The sequence below is a fragment of the Hyperoodon ampullatus genome (assembly GCF_949752795.1).
Source record: "Hyperoodon ampullatus genome assembly, chromosome: 12".
NCBI lineage: Eukaryota > Metazoa > Chordata > Mammalia > Artiodactyla > Ziphiidae > Hyperoodon > Hyperoodon ampullatus.
Genome location: NC_136925.1, coordinates 84,640,318 through 84,660,882, shown reverse-complemented (window position 1 = coordinate 84,660,882; position 20,565 = coordinate 84,640,318). Strand labels below are relative to the sequence as shown.

At 35.7% G+C, this 20,565-nt stretch overlaps 1 protein-coding gene across 2 annotated transcripts in view; it reads right to left on the bottom strand.

Moving 5' to 3' along the window:
* Nucleotides 1-11,546: 11,546 nt before the first annotated feature.
* The window catches only part of QKI (QKI, KH domain containing RNA binding), a gene marked incomplete at both ends in the record, with an annotated part of 133,127 nt that continues 124,108 nt past the window's right edge, over nucleotides 11,547-20,565 (bottom strand). Inside the window, 3 exons of one of the 2 annotated variants that reach the window (XM_079716399.1) lie at nucleotides 11,547-11,626; nucleotides 14,389-14,688; nucleotides 16,051-16,138. In XM_079716399.1, coding sequence (XP_079572525.1) covers nucleotides 11,547-11,626; nucleotides 14,389-14,688; nucleotides 16,051-16,138 — 468 coding nt within the window. Of the gene's footprint in view, nucleotides 11,627-13,630; nucleotides 13,675-14,388; nucleotides 14,689-16,050; nucleotides 16,139-20,565 lie in introns of those variants that run through there. The other variant, XM_079716400.1, reaches the window with a different exon arrangement.

The window sequence follows — 20,565 nt, the reverse complement described above, 5'->3', positions numbered from 1 at the left end:
TAACTGGAGAATCTAATTTTAATGTACATTTTCTGGAAAAACATGATCCCCAACTTACCATCACTCATATATATTTTTTTAGATGTGGGATATTTTTTAAATGTTCATTTAGCTTAACTGCTTTCTAACAAGACCACAAAGAGCTCCTACAAAGAGGGAGATGATTATAAAAAATGACGTTTGGAAGGAAACCCAAATGTCATCTAATCCCTCCACAAAACAGAAATTCCTCCCTAAATATTAAGGAATGTATGAATTATCAGACTAATTTTTTTTTTTTTTTTTTTTTTTTGCTGTACGCGGGCCTCTCACTGCTGTGGCCTCTCCCGTTGCGGAGCACAGGCTCCGGACGCGCAGGCTCCGCAGCCATGGCTCGCGGGCCCAGCCGCTTCGCGGCATGTGGGATCTTCCGGGACCGGGGCACGAACCCGTGTCCCCTGCATCGGCAGGCAGACTCTCAACCACTGCGCCACCAGGGAAGCCCCTATCAGACTAATTTTTATACAGAAACCATACTCATCTGATTTTTCAGAAAGAGAAACATTAAAACCTGTTTGACATGATACCCTTTGAGAAGCTAGTTTGGTGTCTGAAGAGTCAAAAGTACCATTCTGAATCTGAAGAGGCAAGCACAGATGTCTACAGGAACCAGGGAGGGGACGAAACAACTAAACCAAGTTAGAAGAATGGAAATCCACAGTCCAGGTGTGACACTGGGGCAGTTAAGGAGTAGTGGGGCAGTGACTGGGAGCCCTTGGTTTAAAAGGGATAGTGGAATTCATCAGTTTCAGCTGACGGCTACCTCAGGCACATGCAGGCTGCAGTTTTCTAGATAATTTGCTCTTTGAAGAAGTGTAGACTCTATGAATAGATTTTAAAAAGTCTACTGAGACTTTAAATGCTGGCAGGTAAAGCAACAGCAACACTGTAGAGGCCAAACCGAACGCCATCTGTGGGCAGCTAGCTTGTACCCATGCTCTGGACCCTGCTTCTATCGGCTTTTAGAAGCATGTGGGGAGAAGACTGCTAAGGAAAACAAAGGTTCTAGTGCGTGATCAGAAAGGAGGAAAAGAAACCTGGAGAACAGATTTATGAATAAGTAAGGACTGGGAAATTTCAGGTGCAAAGGAGTCCTAAAACTTAGATGTCAAGATAAAATCTTTGAGGAAAGGTTTCAAACCACTGGTATTTTTACCAATTCTTCTTTGTTCAAAAAATTGATGACACTAATCCTTTTCACATAGCCTACAGGATCAAAATTTGGTCGGCACTCTTTTCTTTTTTCTTACATCTAAAAACTATATACGAATTGTACCTGAGTTTCCTAATTAGAAACAAGTATTTGGGATGCACATCCAACTGAGAAACATTGTAGTAAGTCTGTTTACTGATTTCCTTTTCTAATCACTGGAAATCAGGGAAAATGTTATGATCAGCTTGTAGTGAAGTGAATTAGAGCTCCAGGATGTCACATTGTTCTTTCTTTTAAATAGTGTTAAAAGCACCAATAGAAAGTGAAATGTACATTCTTTATTCTGATATTTATATGTGTGGTGTGTATTTTTTGGGGGGGGGGTAGGCATAAGCAGCATTTTCAGCTGCAGCTGGCTTGAGAGGATGAAGCGCATGCACTTTTTCCAGTTGGTTTATTGCACGTCATGTACAGTCTTAACGTGGTTCTCCATTCACATAGGATTTGGGAAGACCTATTTCAACTTCTCTATGTACAATTTCCACAAATAAAATTCTAAGTGTTTTATACACACCACTACAATATAAACCACAAAAGATGTATTTGGTAATCAACATCTCTCGATAATAGCGTTTTTAAAAAAGGTATAACTTTTTTACCATGGGAGCTGTGCTTTTTCCCACAACGTGGTGTCTTTTGCCACGAAGGGACAGCAAAACTGTGAGCCAGGAGACACCCACGTTGTGTTGCTATACCTGCTGCACCTACCAACTCCTTCTCCTGAGAATTCTTCCCTCTTCTCTCCCACCCCCTGCAATTAGTGCAGCAGAAACACAGAAAGGAGAGTACTACGCTTAGGTGAACCAGTTTGATTCAGCATTGAGTACCAGGTAGGCATACATAATTTTGTTACATCTCTTCATAGCAAAGGCAGTTCAACTTAGATAGTATTGTGTTAAAAGAAACCACAGATAAAATTACGTGTGTACCAAATGAATATTTCTAAAAGTAAAATCTGTCATATTTATGAATTATTTTTCCATGTTAAATAAAGGTATTAAGAAACTTGTGACAATGTTTAAAAATTACCTTATGTACTTAGAAAGTTTGAGTCCAAAAAGTTTTCTGGGTGATTTTTGCTATTAAATAATGGATTGTAATTTAGCAATACATTTCTTTCTACTAAAAATCACTTGCTGGGAATACTACAATTGCTAATTGTTATCAAGGAATGACAGACGTCTTATTCGAAACACACAAACCCCTCCCCCTCCCCCCAAACTGGAGAAGCCTTAGACTGTCATTTATAAAAGTGTTAGACTTAGCTGGTAGAAAAAAAAAAAAAGACTGATTTGGTAATGAGCAGTTTAAACCTGCTGTCTGCTTTTGGTGTACTAGAAAATTTAGATCCTTCATATTTATCCAGTATTTTAGAAAAGTAACCACCTCCTATCTTGTGTAAACATATGCACATCTTGGCTTTATGGACAGGGTGCTTCAACTGCCTTTCTAGGTGGACTCTACCCTACAGAGTAGGTATATGTGAATATTGACTTTCATGCTACATTTTTCCTGACATTTTGCCTAAGAAAAAAATGCTTGACTACTACTACTAGTACATTAATTTCACCAACTTCTCGACTGAAAGCTTAACTTTCAATTGCTTTGTCAAGGATTAGTAGCATAAAACAATAAACTGCCTCTGGCATTTTATCATTCTAACAATTTGGTGATTCCCTGTTTTATACTATTACAGCCTGTATAAAAGTGGATTTTGTAATGTTATTTTTGTCTTTTAAAAATGGACTTTTACAACATAAAAGGTGGCAATATGACATAATTATACATAAAAGTAGTACTCTTAACTGAAAATGAGATGAGACTGCATTCACAGGCTTCAGAAAATGTGGAATAAATTGTATAGAAATTCTTCATCAATTTCAGTGACATGGTGCCATGATGACTTGTATATTAGCAGCTTGAATGACATCTTCAGAGTTTTACAGAATATATATTAGCTGTATGGCAATGTGAACTTTTACAGAGTAGCATAGTAAAGCTCTACCTAATAATAATGCATTGCCCACCCCCCACTGGAGAAACAATGTATTTGTTTGATCCAGAGAACCATCTCAATTATGATTAAATCAGATGCTCTCACTATTCTATGTATTTCATGTATGTATATATACTATGGTAGTACTTTGATTGGTTAATAGCATATTGGTGTTACGTCTTCTGTAACATGTGACTCATTTTAGCCCCAAATTTTAGAACTTTAAAATAAATAAAATGTAATTTACAAAATAAGCATTATTTACAAATGCAAAAATTCATCCTGAGAATTATTATCCAGGAGAACTATTTCACAGAAAAGGAAATACCAGTATCTGTGAAATAAAAATGCACCTCAAGAGTTAAAGAATTGATAAGTAGAGGTCAATTTACCTAGGCTGCAGCCAAGAAGAGCATGAAGATATTTAATAGATCTTCTTAAATTGACCTGCATGCAAAATATATATAACTTTTCTTTTCAAATGCTATTTCTTCTCCCTTAAACTTCTTATATTAATGTATTCTGACTGTATTTTTTAACAGGGTGAGACATAAAGCTGAGTGACACTGTCTGATCTCTTGCCGAGGGTTCCACGAGGAGAGGCGGGTTTGTGGCTGTTGTGAACGGCTTACTCTGGGCTGTCCTGAGACACAGAGCCACTCTACCTTTGGCTTTACCTGTGTTTTAGCCTCTCTAACAGGAGCAGCTGGCTAAAACAGTTCAAAACTTCTTTATAAAGGAAAAATGTCCAATTAAAACACAAATCTGAATAAGGTAAGACATCAGATTCTTTGCTTTATGTGACCATAAAATTATCTACTTATAGAAATTTCAAAAAATGGTTCAACAAAGAATCAAACTGGTTTCTCGGGTATATCATTATGACGAATCTCTTTACTCTTTATGCTGTGAGCAGACAGTGATTATTTTGGAGAAGGAAAAATAAGAAATTGTGGAATTAGTAATGCAGAGGTTGAAAGGCAAGTGGCAAGACTAGAAGAACGCCTCAAACCAACACTACTTTGTTCCCATCTCTATTGGCACCTACCTACCCCCCCACCCCGAAGTAAAAGCCCAGAATAACCAAAGCCATTTTAACAGTAGTGTGCGGAATTGTCAGCTGACAAACAACATGAAAACAAGTCACGCTATGTTATCTGTGGTCACGTTCTTCAGGGTTAGTCCAGGAATTCAAGACTTTACATTCCTTTGTCTTTATTTGTTTATTTTAATTAAACACGTAAAGGTTAATAAACAGACATAGTCCAGAGTTAGTAGGTTGGTATTATAACATTTATTAAAATAATGCTATGGGTTAATAGAAACAGCAAAGAACCAAAGAATTAAAATGCAAGCTATGTAAAATCCCAACTAAAACCCAAAAGTGTCTAATGTATTCATTCATTAGCTAACTAAAAGCCCAAGAAAGACAAGACACCCAATATAATAAAGTACTGCAAAACAATTGGCAATTTTCAGTTATCAAAATTGTGGATTTTGCATTTTGTATCCTTTTCTCAATCAAGAAAAAAATTCTTTTTGAATGTTATATAACATACATATAAAACAAGATAGAAAAATACATTATAAACTTGTAACAATGGCTGTAAATACATTATCTTACATGTTTCTCATAGGCAATAGGTTGGTTATGATACATAGATAGCATGAAACTACTGAGATAATAAAGAATAGACAAAAATACATGTCAGCTGTACGGTAACATACAAGCGACACTCCCATCTACCCGCACTAAAAAATTACATAATACTGTCAGAAAAAAAAAGTCTTAAAAACTACGTATTTTAATAAGAAATAAATTCAATAAAGAACGATAATACTGAGAACCAAGGCATTCAGAGATTTCAAAAGTCATGCTTTTTTTTCGGTTGATCCAAAATTTTGTCAACTAAGTTTTCAAACGTTTGTTCAGAGCCAACATTACTTATAAATGTCACACGTTTGTTTCATACGTTTACTTTCTTCCCCATAAAAGACCTTTGATAAACATCTAAAATGTCCAGGTATAACATAGTTGAGATGAAACTAGATCAAATACTGGTATCGTTTTTAAACTATCACCTCAAGTGTTTGAGTGTCGCAAATTTATTCAACCAACCAAACAAAATAAAAATCAAAATGGCACAGCATATATTGTAAATAAATCAAAACAACTGTATGTGTAACAGAAAGACAAAGCAGTGGCATGTTAAACTAAAGCTAGCTGAATACAGAACAATGAATGTCTATTGCATAGTAAATAAACTGAAAACGGTTTCCGAGTGAGACAAGATGATGGAGGAGGTCACCACAAAGGTGCTTACTGAGCTTACTGCTGACCTTTGACTGTGAAGCTGTGAAGGTGTGGAAGAGGGAAGGAGCTGACGAGCTGGGGAGCCACCGCCACCTGATATCTGCCACGTCTGGTACTGAGCAGTTAATGATTACTTACGAGTTTAGATGCAGGCTTTGTGCACAAATCGCTTCAACTACAAAACTGAACTTCGTAAGAAACTGGAAGTTTAAACTCACATGTAGTTGAGTATTATATGCACAATGATGCTAGTTTTTCACATTCTTTTAAAGTTAAAAAGGGGGCGTTGTTGGCTTAGGTTACTAAAACCAGCAGAGATGGACTACCCAAGTGATCTGGTACGGCAGAAACAAGTCCGATTAAATTTGGTTCATTTAAAAACCTTGTTTTCCAGAATGAAAAGCACAAAGATTCATTTTTGTGAAAAAGGTTGCTAATATACTATTATTACCTCCAATTAATAATACAAAATCCAATACCCCTCCCCCCCAACAAAAGAGAGCTCTAATTTTGTCTGTAAAGTGGTGTTCAGATCACACATAATTTTTATTTCAGAATCCTTTGGACTAACATTAAATATCGCAATAACCAAAAAGCACTCAATTATGATTTTAAAAGAATGTTTTAAAACTTACTTGCTAGGCATTAGAAAAGTTATCATATTTTTTCACAGTATCAGATTTGGCAAATTTATATCAAGGTAACGTGGCAAAAATCATATAATTCAAACCATCAACTCATTTGTCTCCCCTCACATCTTCTTTCACATACTGGGCGACTGAGTAACATGCATTAACTTGTATTCTGAGGGAAGAGCTGACCTTACAGGACAGTTGACTAAATGACCATGAAGGAAAATAAGGCACTTTCTTTTCTTTAGACTTATTCCAATACTTAAAAAATAAAAAAAAGACAAAAAGGCTCTTTTGGTCTTTTGTTTCTTGACAACCACCAGAAAAAAATCATCTCATGAAATAAAGGGTTTCTTTGTTCTTTTTTTTTTTATAACACTTGAAAGTATAAAATGCTACATTTCCAAAAATATATATATTTTTTCTGCACCAGCACCCTTGTATAGTAAAAGTATCTACTTTTTGTTCATTTGTTTCAATGCACTACACTTTATCTACAATTTCATTACATGTATACAGCAAATAGGCAAGCATGGCTTTTACATCCTTAATGATTTTTTTCTATACAGGGAGGTTTAAAAAAAATATTTGAACAGTTTGCCCAGTAATGTGACACATAATGCATGTACCTTGTTCTCGTATATTTTTTAAAGGAGGTGTAAAATAAAGGTTCAGTAATTTTAACTCAGATATTTATCTTTTTAAAAATAGTGTTGCTGTTTTGTTCTTTGCATTACTTTTCAAAATTCCTTAAGTTTTTCTCTCATGGCACACTTCTAATACTTCAAATTTTGGCAGGCAATATAAAAAAGGCTGCAACTTCTGCCCTTTGAGGGCACTGTAGTGACTAAACAGCATATCAAATTTTGAATACTTTTTGAAATCACTTCACCAATGACATCCCTGACCAAAGGTTCATGCATGATGCATCATCACACAGTACATTCAGAGAGCTGTGACTCGCTATGAGAAGAAAAGGTTCCTAGAAGTCTCTCACAGTAACTGCCTCTGTCACTGAGTAGTTAAGGGCCATCTGTCTCCCCTTCTGAAGTGAGGCCTTCTTACCGTTCGCTTAGGGTGGGACATTAAAAGATGATCAGTGCTGTGGGATGAATTGGGCCTTATTGCTTTACTACTATTCAGTGCAGGTTCTAGAACCACTTTCACCCAAACAGAAAAAAGAAAAAACAAAACAAAAAACAAACAAAAAAAACCAAAAGCTGAGTTGGAGGACAATTTCTTTGTCTTTTGTTTGGTTAGATGGTAAGACGAACGGACAAGTGCCTCAGCTCGCTGCACTGACGACAGGCAAGCAAAGGCGATTACCAGTTAACTGATCAGCAGGCAGGCATGGTCAGGTCATCATTGGGTGAAGAGTTCAGAGGTCAGAAGGTCATAGGTTAGTTGCCGGTGGCGGCTGGGTGGTTAGAAACAAAAAACAAAAAACAAAAAAAAAAAAAAAAAGAAAAGAAAAGATAGAGAAGAGATTAGTTTCAGCTAGTGACGGCTTAATGACAACATGAAAAACTAATCACAACTAATAAAAAAAAGCATGTTTAATTCTGACAAACTGATTGACACCATCTACAGAATACAATAAAAATCATGACAATTTCATATCATGATTTGAACAAATGAAGGAGAGCCCACTCCCACAAAAAAACAAAATAAAAAAACCCCAAAAACTGTTAACAGGAAAAAATAGAAATAAAATACAACTAACAACTAATAGTTAGTAGCAGTCAATGAAGAAAACTGGAAAACAACAACAATGAATAGGTTTGGTATACAGAATTCTGAAACAGTCAGTGCAGTTATCAGTATCTGACTGCTATTAAGCATTAGTATTCTCTCAGATGCAAGCATTAAAGCAACTATTAATGATGGATGTGATTATTAATAACTGATGATCAACAGAAATGAATCTAAAGAAATTTAAATTTCTATGAATAATTTGGTTCAACATAAACTCTGGGCCAAACAAGGTTTCTTTTGTTCAATAAATGTTTATTGCTTTTTCAATTATTCTATTTACAAACAACATGGAATTTCTTGGCCTCATGACACAATGCAATACTAAACTGTAGTCTAGCAGTGTAGGAAACATGGGAACCAGAAAAAGGCCAGGCCTTCAGCACTAGCCAACACTTTCCAGTTGAAAATACTATTTTACACATATAGAACACTTATAAAATGCACTTGCATGTAAACACTGTAAAATCCTGCCATTTAAAATTCTATACTCAAAAAGCTCTAAGTACATCAAAAAATAGAAGAAATTTCTAATTGATACCAATAAGGCATTTTAAAACTACAAACAGCTTTCTTTATTCAATTTCAAAGCTAATACTCTGCAAATAACAATAAAATCTGACATTTCATATACATTCCTGCTTTATATTTTATATTTTAAAAGAAGCCACCTGTAAATACTATTTTCTTTTGCAAAGTAACAAACAGAACAAAAAAAATTAAAAAAATTACAGTAAAACATAAAGTAGTTCTCAAGTGGAAAAGTTATCATTCCCAATGTCCTTGAGTTGCTCCTTCCTTAATCAACCTCTGTCACATTCTGCTTCACCAAACTTGGTCCACTTAACAGTAGTATGATTTTTAAGACTCATTCAATAGCTTAATTATTTCTACTATATTCTGAGGTTTGAGAGAATTTTCTGTACTGTTGCCACTGTGACTAAGGCAGAGGAGATGTAAATGAAAAGATATTCAGTGCAAAGGCAGATTCTGTGCCACTTCATAAATCAAAACCCAGTAGGCGTAATTTCACAGAGTTTAAATGATCTATATAATGGACTGGTTTACCTTCATATAACAAAAATGCTTTCTATAGTCTATCATTTAGGATACCTTATAAATACTACAAAAATACTGTATCTTCAGTGTGACCAAATCTTCCCTGAATTTCTTAAAAATAAGTGGAATTTTATTTAAAAACTGCTATTCCAAAATCAAAGAAGAAAATAAATATTTAACATGATGTAGTCATACCACTTCATAGGTACTCCAGAAATATAGAATCTTAAAGCATTTTTGAAATCACTTAAAATTTTGATTAAAATCGTATTAAGTTTCTTATAACAAATTATGTAAATGATGGTTTTTGTAAAATTATTTAGAAAAATTCTGATTATGTTTTTTTGACTGTGGAATACATAAACAAAGCAAACTACCATTTACATATATACCAGTAAACCTTGACTATATCCTCTGCCAAGTCCTGGCCGCCTACAGTACACACAGGTGTATCAACTGTGCAAAAGCACTTACGGTTCATCACAACTAAAAAGTCAGTTGGTCTTTTATAGGCTTCAAATTCAGTTTTCAAATATGTGTAGAGGTGGGTTTACTTTTAGTAAAGAACCAGGTATTTCTCAACCATGTAGTACTCTAAATGCTCATATAGAATTACATGGTTATACGTCTTAAGGGCTGAGTTTCCTTGCATTAAATGAACACTTACACTAATCTTCCCTTCAAAAGATTAAAAAATAATAATTAAAAAAACCTCAAAAATAGAGAAAACAGTAGTATCATAAAATAATTTAAGGATTTCAGATCTCTCCCTTAGACCCAATGAGTGCATACAGTGATAGTAACAGCAGTATATGAGTATTTGTTATTAAAAAAAAAAAGTAGCATTTCGGTTTGCTGACATTGCATTTTTAATAAAAACAGTGACAGGACTAATCCAAACACATATAACTACAAAAGAGCCTCACGTGGAATGTGCCGTCATTTCCAAATACAGTAAAATCTTCCTAATATTTTCAACTATCTCAAGGCACTGGAGTATTAAGTAGACCAGTAATTATTGTGTTAAAACAAAATTATGAGAAATCTCCTAAAAGGGGCATGCAGGAAAAGGTTAACAGAAAAAAAACTACTTTAAAATACTCTTTAGAACTGTTTTAGACATGAACCATGTGGGGGAAAAAAGCTCCGATTATTCACGGAATTATTTGGTTTCCTTAAATAGAAAGTTACTTAAAAAAACCATTTAAAAAAAAATTTCCTCCATCACTAGGAGACTTTTTCTGATGCACACGGGGTGGTTTACTTGTGCATGACACACCGACACTTAACATTATCTTCATAAATAATCATTGAGCTTGGGGGTCTATTTATTGAATAATCTCTACAAGTAATATATGTATTAGTTAAAAGTCTTCAAACTAATTATGTATGATGCTATCATCAGTATCTCTGGGAAGATTTTATTCTCATGTGGACAACAGCTGTATCCAATATTTATCATCAGTATTCAAGATAACCATGTAGAACAGGTAGGTCTTAAGTTCATAGAAAATGTAGGATTGGGGTATTAAAACATCACTTTCCACCACTAATATTGGAGACTTTGATCAAATTAATTAGTAGGTAATAGATGTGCCATAATAGAAGCTTGTAAAAAATCCTCTTTTATCTTGCTTTGGATTCCCACCTTGTAATGACAAACTTAGAAAACAATGTCAATAAACCGAAACCGTCACTCCTCAATAAACATAAATAATTTTATAAAAGGGTCCAAGGGCGTATATAGGACACAAATTACAAATGTTGAAAAGGAGAAAAATGAAGACTTATTTCCCAGTCACAGGTTAGTCAAAAAGGATTTTCAAACAGCTGGATTCATGTCACCACAGAGCTTCAAGAGATAGTTTACCTTCAGATAATATATTTTAGCAGCAAATGACAAAAATCAAAGGATCCATTTTGGTAAGAGAATGTAAGAATAAAAGGGAACTGATTTTCTGATTTATAAAAAAAAATCCAACTTCATCAAAGTTATCTTCACAGTCCTTACTTTGTTGATTTCAGCTAAGTACTTGACATGTATACCCTTGTGTATACAGTGGTTCAAGTATCTTATTAAAAAGGAAAATGGAAACTAAATCTTCAGTTTTCTCCAAAAGGACACCGGAGGCATATAGTCCTTTACTTCTCTCGTTAAAGCACCATCCGCTTAGTTCATTTTGCAAAACCAACCCAAAATTTCAGAACAATTAAAAGGTAAATTTTAGCAAAAATTATTCCTGAAAAATAACTAAGGCAACATGAAAATTTAATAGCTCCCCAAAGGGACTAATTTACGTTTTAGTAGAAATAAATCATTGTACATACTAATATAGAATTTAATAAGTTAAAATATGAAGGGAGGAAAAAAAAACACCCCAAAAAACCCAACCCTTAAACCTGTCAATTATTACAAATTAATTTAGAAAAAGAAAAGAAACGATGTGCAGGCAAGCAGTGATATCTCTTCCATCAGGTGTGGTGTTACAAATCTTATGGACACCCAACGCATTTCTCATAAACAAGAACTGCAGAACTAAACTAACCTCGGTCTGCGGTCACAATCCTTTGGTAAGGATGGACACGCATATCGTGCCTTCGAACTTTAGTAGCCACCGCACCTAGTTAAATTGCAATTACCAAGACAAAGTTAGAGAACATTCACAAGGGAAAAGATAACAAACATTAACAGCAGGTTTATCAAAATGGATTTCAAATGTTCGTTTACTACAAAAGAGTTTTCTTTTAGGAAACATGTTAAGGCACAGTAGTCTTAAAATTAACCATAATATGTTGCGTATATATGCATCTATTAATATTGCATTCATTTCAATAATCTTGGCCTTAACCTATTTTATCCATTCATTTACATTCCCAAGTTACAGATTTCATGAACTCTATTAGATCCAAACATAGTTAGGCTTTACTAGTCACATATTCACTGAAGTGCCTTTCTTGCAGCAGGACTACTTAAATAATGCCATGTTTAATACTGACAATTATTTGCTAACCTTAAGACCACTTCCAGAGTCTATCACTTAAGAAGGTTTAAAAGCAATTCTTAAAGCCTACAGACTGTGGTTCTAAACTTTGAGTCAATAAGTATGAACTGCAATGAATTAGGTGATTAGTAAAGCAACAGTATAGTACACTTAGCAGTCAGTATACTACTATACACTCCTTTATAAATTACCGTTACTTTGTAAGATTACAGCCTAAACCAATTAATAACATACTTTTCCTTTCTATCAGTGTGCAAAAGTGCAAGTCAGTCACTGACTGCTAGGCTAAGCGTCCCTCCCACCCCCTGGAGGCTGCTGAGACTAAGCATTTGTTAAATTCAGATCTGATGAGGGTTCAGTTAAGACCGTTCTTGAATTCTTAGCCTTTCGTTGGGAAAGCCATACCTAAAGATAAAAGGAAGGGAATTAAAAATTAGTCATCAATGAAGATTTGATGCTAATACCAATCTCCTCACTACCACCAACACACATGTCTGCATCCGTTTTGAAGGGCACTGCTCATTTTAAAATAATATGATGAGACTTGATATATAGCATGCATGTTATCTGTGTGCAAATTTATTATAACATAGCAATTTGAAATATTTTCTCAGTTCTCCAAGTGGTCAATATTATGTTTTACTGCTTAGGTGGCAAAGCGAGAAATAAAATTGATAATGCAATCTTGTCATTTAGTACTCATTATTATTCATCTTATGAATGTCAATAGGTATCTGTATATTTTGCTTTCAATTTTGTCAGTCTAATAATTAAGTATTATAAATGAAGATTTTTCCAACACAACAAAAGCACATTGCTTTAAAATGAGAAATCTTACTGCAGTGCCTCTTGCTGTTTCTAAGCAGTAAACTGGTCCATCACCCCTTTTTCCATTTTAGAAAAACTAATCTTATGTAAGTATAATTCTACAAGGCAAAATCAGCGAGATCTTGCACTGAGAGTGCTGGAACAGCAGCTGGTGGCTAAGAGTGCCAGCCCTGCAGGAAGCAACAGTCAAACTCCTCGAACAGACGCTGTGCGTGCAGCAGAGAGGAGCTCTGGGGGAAAGGAGCAGGCATGGGGCCACAGCACAGAGCGTTAACAGAAAGGAAAACGTAAAGGGGTTATAGGTTACATGTTATTTTAAAAATGCTTTGAGGAATATGCAACAGAAACAGGCCTCTCATAAACAGTTCTATTGTATAATTCTGACCTATAGTACTTTTTACAATGATTTAGAGATAAACGGAAAACATGTACAATAAAATGTATCTGCTCATGAAACAAAAGGCACTTGAGTGCATGCACACACACAGATAACATACAGAGCATCGTGGCTTTTTTTAATTGAACAATGAATTTTCAAGTTTAAATCTTAGTGTCCGGGTTCATTAAAGACTTTCATATTTTTAGACATCAATATTAATGCTGGGAAAAAAGAACTTAAAAGATCAAAGTCCTAAAAGTCAACAGCATGCACGCAGCACCAAGGTCATATACAATTCAAGAAAAAAGAATTCAAATTCTGTCTGGTAAAACAAAGGGGCAGCCCGGAAACAGTTTGTCCCACATTGACTGGTCGTGTTAGAACAGCTGCCGTACTCTAGTCCTTCATCCAGCAAGTCAATGGGCTGAAATATCAGGCATGACTGGCATTTCAATCCACTCTATAAAAAAAAGGCATCAGTAATGTCTTTTTCAAGCACACCACTTTTTGTTCATGTAAAACCGAGCGTTTACAGCATGATCTTAATTTTTGTCTCAAATGTGATTCTAATTCAGTGACTTGGTATTTACTTCATTCCATACTGTACTACTGAAATTAAGAGTCTCTCTTATGTTTAATATTAACTAGGACTTCAAAAGAGAAAAGCTGAAGAAAACTGAAGAATGCAACTATTGGTCCCTTTCATATTTTAAGTGATCACAAATATTAGAAAACACATCAGTTTTAAAAATATCTCAAAAGACTTTCACATATAAGTTTAAAATTTAGCTGACAAATAAATATCCGACACAAAAGGAATCTAAAAACTGGGTGGTGGAGCTGATGAAGAGGATAGGCCAACAGGTGGGGCCTAAAGCTCAGAATGACCGCAATGATGTCAAAAATGTGAAAAGTATTTTCTGTTTAAAATGTTCATCTCAAATTTACCCAACCAAAGTGAATTTCAGTCACCAAAGTGAATCTGAATAAATTTAAGGTACAATTATTTACAGGGGGGACCCTTATAAGAGGCTGAAATAGAACAAAATTTAGTTTTCAGTCTTTCTAATGGAAACTTGTCTTGCCTCTCTAAAACGGATATATCATTTCAAAGTCTGGGGCAGCAGAAGTTATGAAGAAAAATGTCATTAACCATATAGTGAGAACAACTTACCTAATACACCGCTAGGTTCAATAGGATACTCAAGGATCGATGTAGCTGGCGCCAACGTGTAGGGGTATTCATAGGGCGTGTAGATTAAACCAGCTTCGGGCCCTGGAGGGACTATCGCAGCAGCTGGGTGAGGAGTTCCGTTTGGCATGACAGCGGTCTGTATCTGTCTGATCAAAGGCATTATGGTAGGGCCAGCTGGCGTAGGGGTGCGCAGGGCAGCTGGCGGGAGAACAGGCGCAGGCCCCGTGATAACCCTTGGAGCGGCCTGGGCTGTGGCTGCAAGAGAAAAGGCAAGGGCTGCTACAGTGAAAGCGAAGAGATTGAGAAGGAGGCACAGGGACAGCCAAGGGCGAGACGTGGGAAACGAGAGGGCAGGGAAGGGAAGGAGAGAGCAGAGAAGAAGAAAAATAAAAGGAAATCGTTAGTACATGCGCTGGTCACACAGAAATGCCAAAGCACACCAACCAAATGCAAAACAGCTTCCCCTTCCCCAACGTGATTGAGAATAAATGTGCAAACATTAAAAAGCCACTGGGGAAAAAAAGAATGAGACCATTAAAACAGGTTATGTTTACTTCATATATCTGATATATCTATGTTTTTAAGATTTCATGAGACTAATGGTGCATGCAGAAGCACAAAAAAACACTTGCATTAAAAGATGTTAAAAAATACTTGGTAATTGGAGTCCACAGAAATACAGTTTTGGTATATTTCTAAAGAGTAGCTTCAATTACAAATGAAGGAAAGAATAATTTTCATTGTATTAAGTCAAATAACCAACAGTTATTAATTTCCTGCATCTGTAGGAATTAACTTCTTTATAGAAAAAATAATACAAAAAAATGTTACATTCCTAAACACATGACTATTAATGATATACTCAGTTTCATGAGTAAATTAAAGCCAACCATTTGTAACAGTAACCACTCTAAACACACTAGGGTGCCTATATTTGGCAAAGTTGGCTATGTCTTTAAAATTCTATTTCTTTAAAAAAAATCAGTAATTTAAATGACATCATGTTCATATGAATGATGTGTAAAACTCAGATTGTCTCAAAATATAAATTTCACATTATTTCATTTTTAAATATAAAAAAGCAATCCTCTTACAGTTTATGAAAGCATGCACAATACATGTAAAGGGGAAAATAGGATTAAAAATAGTATCATCTACTGCTCTCTGTGAACTCACATATAAAATCAACAGAGAAAAAAATACTGGAGGAAAAATGTGCAAGCAAGGGAAAAGAATAGAATTCAACAGAAGAATCACTGCATTCAGATATATTCCAAATTAGCTTTTATTTTTTTTTTAAATTTTGTCCTTTGCATAAATGTAACAAACTAGAAGTCTTAAATCTGTAGTTACCAGAAAATTTCCTGAAACTCTTGAATTCAGAAGTTGAAATTTCATCAAAAGAATAAAAGAAAAGTTTGTAAACTCAAAATTTAGGCATGCTGGCATAAAATAAAATCAAGAGAGTGCCCTCAATTCTTGAAAGCAGTAAAAATGGGACAGTTAGTCCCATATCAAGTGACAGTTATTTTAACTCTTCACTTTGTTTAACTGTTCATGTATTGTGCTGCCAAAAGGGGAGAGGTCTGGGGACAAAACAGCTGAAACAGCTGTAGCTCTGAGCCTCAGTCTCATTCTTACGTGATTTAATGTTGGCATCTCTGTAGGTGCCATTGAGAATTGCAAGCTCCATCAGCTGCATCTTCTTCAGGCTGTCTTCTCCCTCCGCCTATACATGGAAAATACAAGAGCACTAAGCACTTGAAATGGTCCATACACATCACAGCCATATCTACGCACAAACCTTAAAATAGGTATCATGTGACTATAGCCATCTGTTTCAATCAGGGAAAAAAGATCAGGAACCAAAAGGTTCTACATGCTGAAGCCCAGTCTCAGTAATGGGATGTTGATACACAGGGTACTCCCAACTGCCACCAGCTACATTCCTAACATAAGCTACACTGATGTTCTTCTACAAAGCTTTACTTTTAAATGGAATCAACGGAAATGTTAGGTAAATTAAATATAGTATAGTCTTTACAGCACCTATCACTTTGTTGAAGAGTCTAAAACTCAAATGTATTAATTAAAAGACAAAAAACAAACTGGGATTTTAAACATGTAAGATTTGACTGTGGTATTCAGGTAAGGAAATTTTTGTTTAATTCTCCCAAAAAGGAAAATTTAATAAAATCATAATCATAAGAATTTCTAAAATTTGTGTATATATTCTCATTTCTTATGCCAACATCCCGCTCTCCCCTCAATTAGCAAATGCTATCAATTCTAAATCAAATCCATCTTTAGGGTCATCTGATACACTGTCCAAGCCAAGAAAAACTTAATAGTGAAATGGGGCACTATTAGTAATTATGCAACAGGCAAAACCCAGGGATGCCTCTGATCATCAAAATGTTTGGCCATTTCATTCACCTTGGATTTGCCCCACACCCTCTCCATTTACTGTTGTCACCCTTGCTCTTGTCATTATTGGTATATTACCAAAACTACTACAATGTGTTAACAGTATCTGTTCTCCAATCAATCTATGCACAATGGCCAGATTAACTGCCCAAAACACAACTTTCATCTTAATGTTTCTTAACATTCTCATGTCTTAAAACCCTTCATGGTCTCTTGCCATCTAAAAAAAAAAAAAAAAAAATACATTTAAACTACCTATGGTCTGGCCCCAAACTATCTTCTCAAGTCAAATCAATCTATGTTCTTTACACATACCTCATGTTATAAGTCAAGCCCAATCACTCCGTTATTCATATCTCTGTGCATATTCCTACTTCCTCCATCCTGAATGCTTCTCTGTGCTCCACTCTACCCTTCATCCTTCTTTCCAAATCCTACTTCATCCCTGCAGACTTCAACCTAAGTGCTACCTTCTCAAAGGGCTATCCCTAGATCGTATTTTTCTGCCCTGAATTAGTTTGTTGTATATCACAACTACCGAGCAAAGAACAAGCTCCTAGAGAACAGAGCCTATTTCCTATTTATCACTGCCTATCTTCCCACTCATCCCATCTCCCCAAGTCATTTGCTAGGATTTAGTCTTTAAATGACTGGTATGAGAAATCTTTAACTGTATTTACAAATCTCAAATGTCTAAATCCTGCAGGATAAACTTCAGGAACAGAAAGATGAGGTTCATCCCTGAAGATGGTGGCAGAAATGGAACTATGTGCTGCTCACATATTTTATGCATTATCTAAGCCTCGGGACTTAATATTTCAAAGGAGAGTAACCCAATGATACATTTTTCTGATGTAACATTGGTCCTTCTTGATTCAAGAAAGGAGCAGGTGACAAACTTCTCAGTCCTTTCCTATTACACAAAACTCTGTCCCTGGCACTATAACAGCACATGGGGTACTATAGTGTGTAATAAAAGAGAACTGCGAAGTGGACTTCTAACAAACCACAAAGAATTTTTTTTAAGCTAAGTGAAAACATCATGAAGACTGATGTGCCACTGTCGGCATGTTCCACTGCCGACTTTTCAGTAACCTACTCTGCAGTAGTAGAAAATGGAGGAGATACTTGCACTTTGTGGAATTACTATTCCTTGATCCCTATGAACATGTACAGATGAATGAAAAAAAAAGATTATTTATTTGAAAGACACATCACTTGCTAAAGATAAAAATAAGTAAGCAATGTCACTGGAAGAGAAGAATTAGAAATCTATTATGGGGCTTCCCTGGTGGTGCAGTGGTTAAGAATCCACCTGCCAATGCAGGGGACACAGGTTCGAGCCCTGGTCCGGGAAGATCCCACATTCCGTGGAGCAACTAAGCCCGTGAGCCACAACTACTGAGCCTACATGCTGCAACTACTGAAGCCCATGTGCCTAGAGCCCGTGCTCTGCAACAAGAGAAGCCACCGCAATGAGAAGCCCATGCACCGCAACCAAGAGTAGCCCCCGCTTGCTGCAACTAGAGAAAGCCTGCACGCAGCAACAAAGACCCAACGCAGCCAAAAATAAATAAAATAAATTTATAAAAAGAAATCTATTATGATAAAACTGCTTAAACTTGTCCACTGAAAACTAGTAATACTACAAATTAAAATTTGCCACATCGTTTCAAACCCAAATCTATGTATAACAGAATACCAAAGTAAGTATATAAACTATACTCTACATAAACAGAAAGAAAAGCAATAGGTATACCTTCAGTCACCTTCCACAAGAAAGTGGAAAGCGGTACACATTTGAAAACGTCAGAAAAGTAAGAAGAAGAAAGAAAGATGAAAGAAGAAGTGAGGTAACACAATGCCTCATACACAGTCAGTGCTGTACAAAGAAGAGGAGCTAGAACACATGTTTTCACTGAACAGCTTCTTTCGGATAACAAAATAACCACACTCATTAGCTGGTGATGCAGTGTAAAACTTGGGAGGAAGGCAAAGAAGATGATGGAAGAAATACGTGTGTGCATGTGCAGGGCCTGTGCATGCATGTGTGTGCCCTTTGCAGGGTACAGGAAATGAAAACCTGATCTAGTGACATCAACAGAGGAGAATAAAAACCAGAGCAGCACAGCTTTCACTAGGTGGTGTCAGTGAAGTGTGTCATAATGACACAGTTGCTGGAGGCCACCAAGACTTACAAGTCACGAATTACGGTATGTACACTGAATTCTATCACATTATGGCAGGCTATACTAGTATCTCCTAGCAGAACACGGAATTTAGTCGGCAAAGCTGGAATTTGAACCTGGTGGTCTCACTCCAGAACAAGCTTCTCTCTTCCATCCTCACCATTCCTACCCACTCTGCACTCACAGGGCATGACGTTATGTGTCTCAAGAGACAACTATGGACATTTGGGTGGCTCTAGTTTTGGGATATTGTGAATAATGCTGCAATGAAAATTCTCCTACAGGCTTTTTTTGTGAACATAAGTTTTTATTTCTCTTGGATAATTACCTAGCGGTGGAACTGCTGGGTCATGAGGTAAATGTATTTTGCATGGAAAACATTACGTGAAGATTATCAAAACATTGTAACACATTTATCTTTGAAATATAAGTTTAAAAATATAACAAACATTGATAACTTCTCTACAGGTCCACTGCCCTGCATCTAAAACCTGTGACATCAGAAGTGTTTTGAGAACTTTTCAGATTTGTAGAAAAATAATATACCAATGATTACATAACATCCCCAATGGGTCTGGTGGAATACTTCAGTAATCCAAACTATAACAAACATAAAAATACTTAAACTAAGTGGGATTAAAAAGACTATAAACACACTTTTCTGAACTTTTTGGGGTTTGCAATTATGGATGACAAATTATGGATCTGTATATATATATATAATTTATGCATGTATTACTTAATATACAGCTATGTTATCAGCTATATTTAACAGCTATGTTAAAAGTGATAGAAATAGGTCATGGTTAATATTAGATCAGAGTAACATGGTTTTAATGTTTTAAAGTAGAACAATTTATATACTGTTCTACTACCTTATTAGAAATAGATATTAGATCTTCATCATCTAAGCATTTATGCTGCACAACAGATCTATGGCATTGGTACTTTATTATCTCGGAGGCTCAAAAAGATTAGGTAGCTTACCCAAGGTTACACAAGGTCACAATGCAAAACCAGCTTTCAAAACAGAGTACCTGATCCAAAGCCCTCATTATACCTTCTCCAGTGTCATGCACGGTGACTTAAAGTGGAAGCACTTTTTGAATTCATCACAGAATTCACATAAGAAATGAAGAAAATCATGTTTATTTGGTATTTTTAAATCTATAAAGTACACGTTAAAAAAAACTACAACAGTGTAATTAATTACAACAGAGCTAAAACAAATATTTCCAAATAATTAAAATGTCAACTAACAATAATTTGAACCACTGCCTGTAATAAAAGCCCAAACTTTCCAGCTTAGCGTTCAAGGTGCTGAACAACTTCTATGAGCAGCCAGCCCTATTTGCAAATGGTTTGCACTAGTCAAAATCATCTGTCCATTGTCCCCTAGAATATATACTTTGTGCTTTTCTGCCTCTAAGTTAGACAAGATCTTTTCTGGAAGCATGCTGTGTATGCCTCTTTTGAGAGCCCAGAGATAGATCACTGGCCTCTCCAGAGTACACAGCCTTTGCTGATCATTCCCACAGAT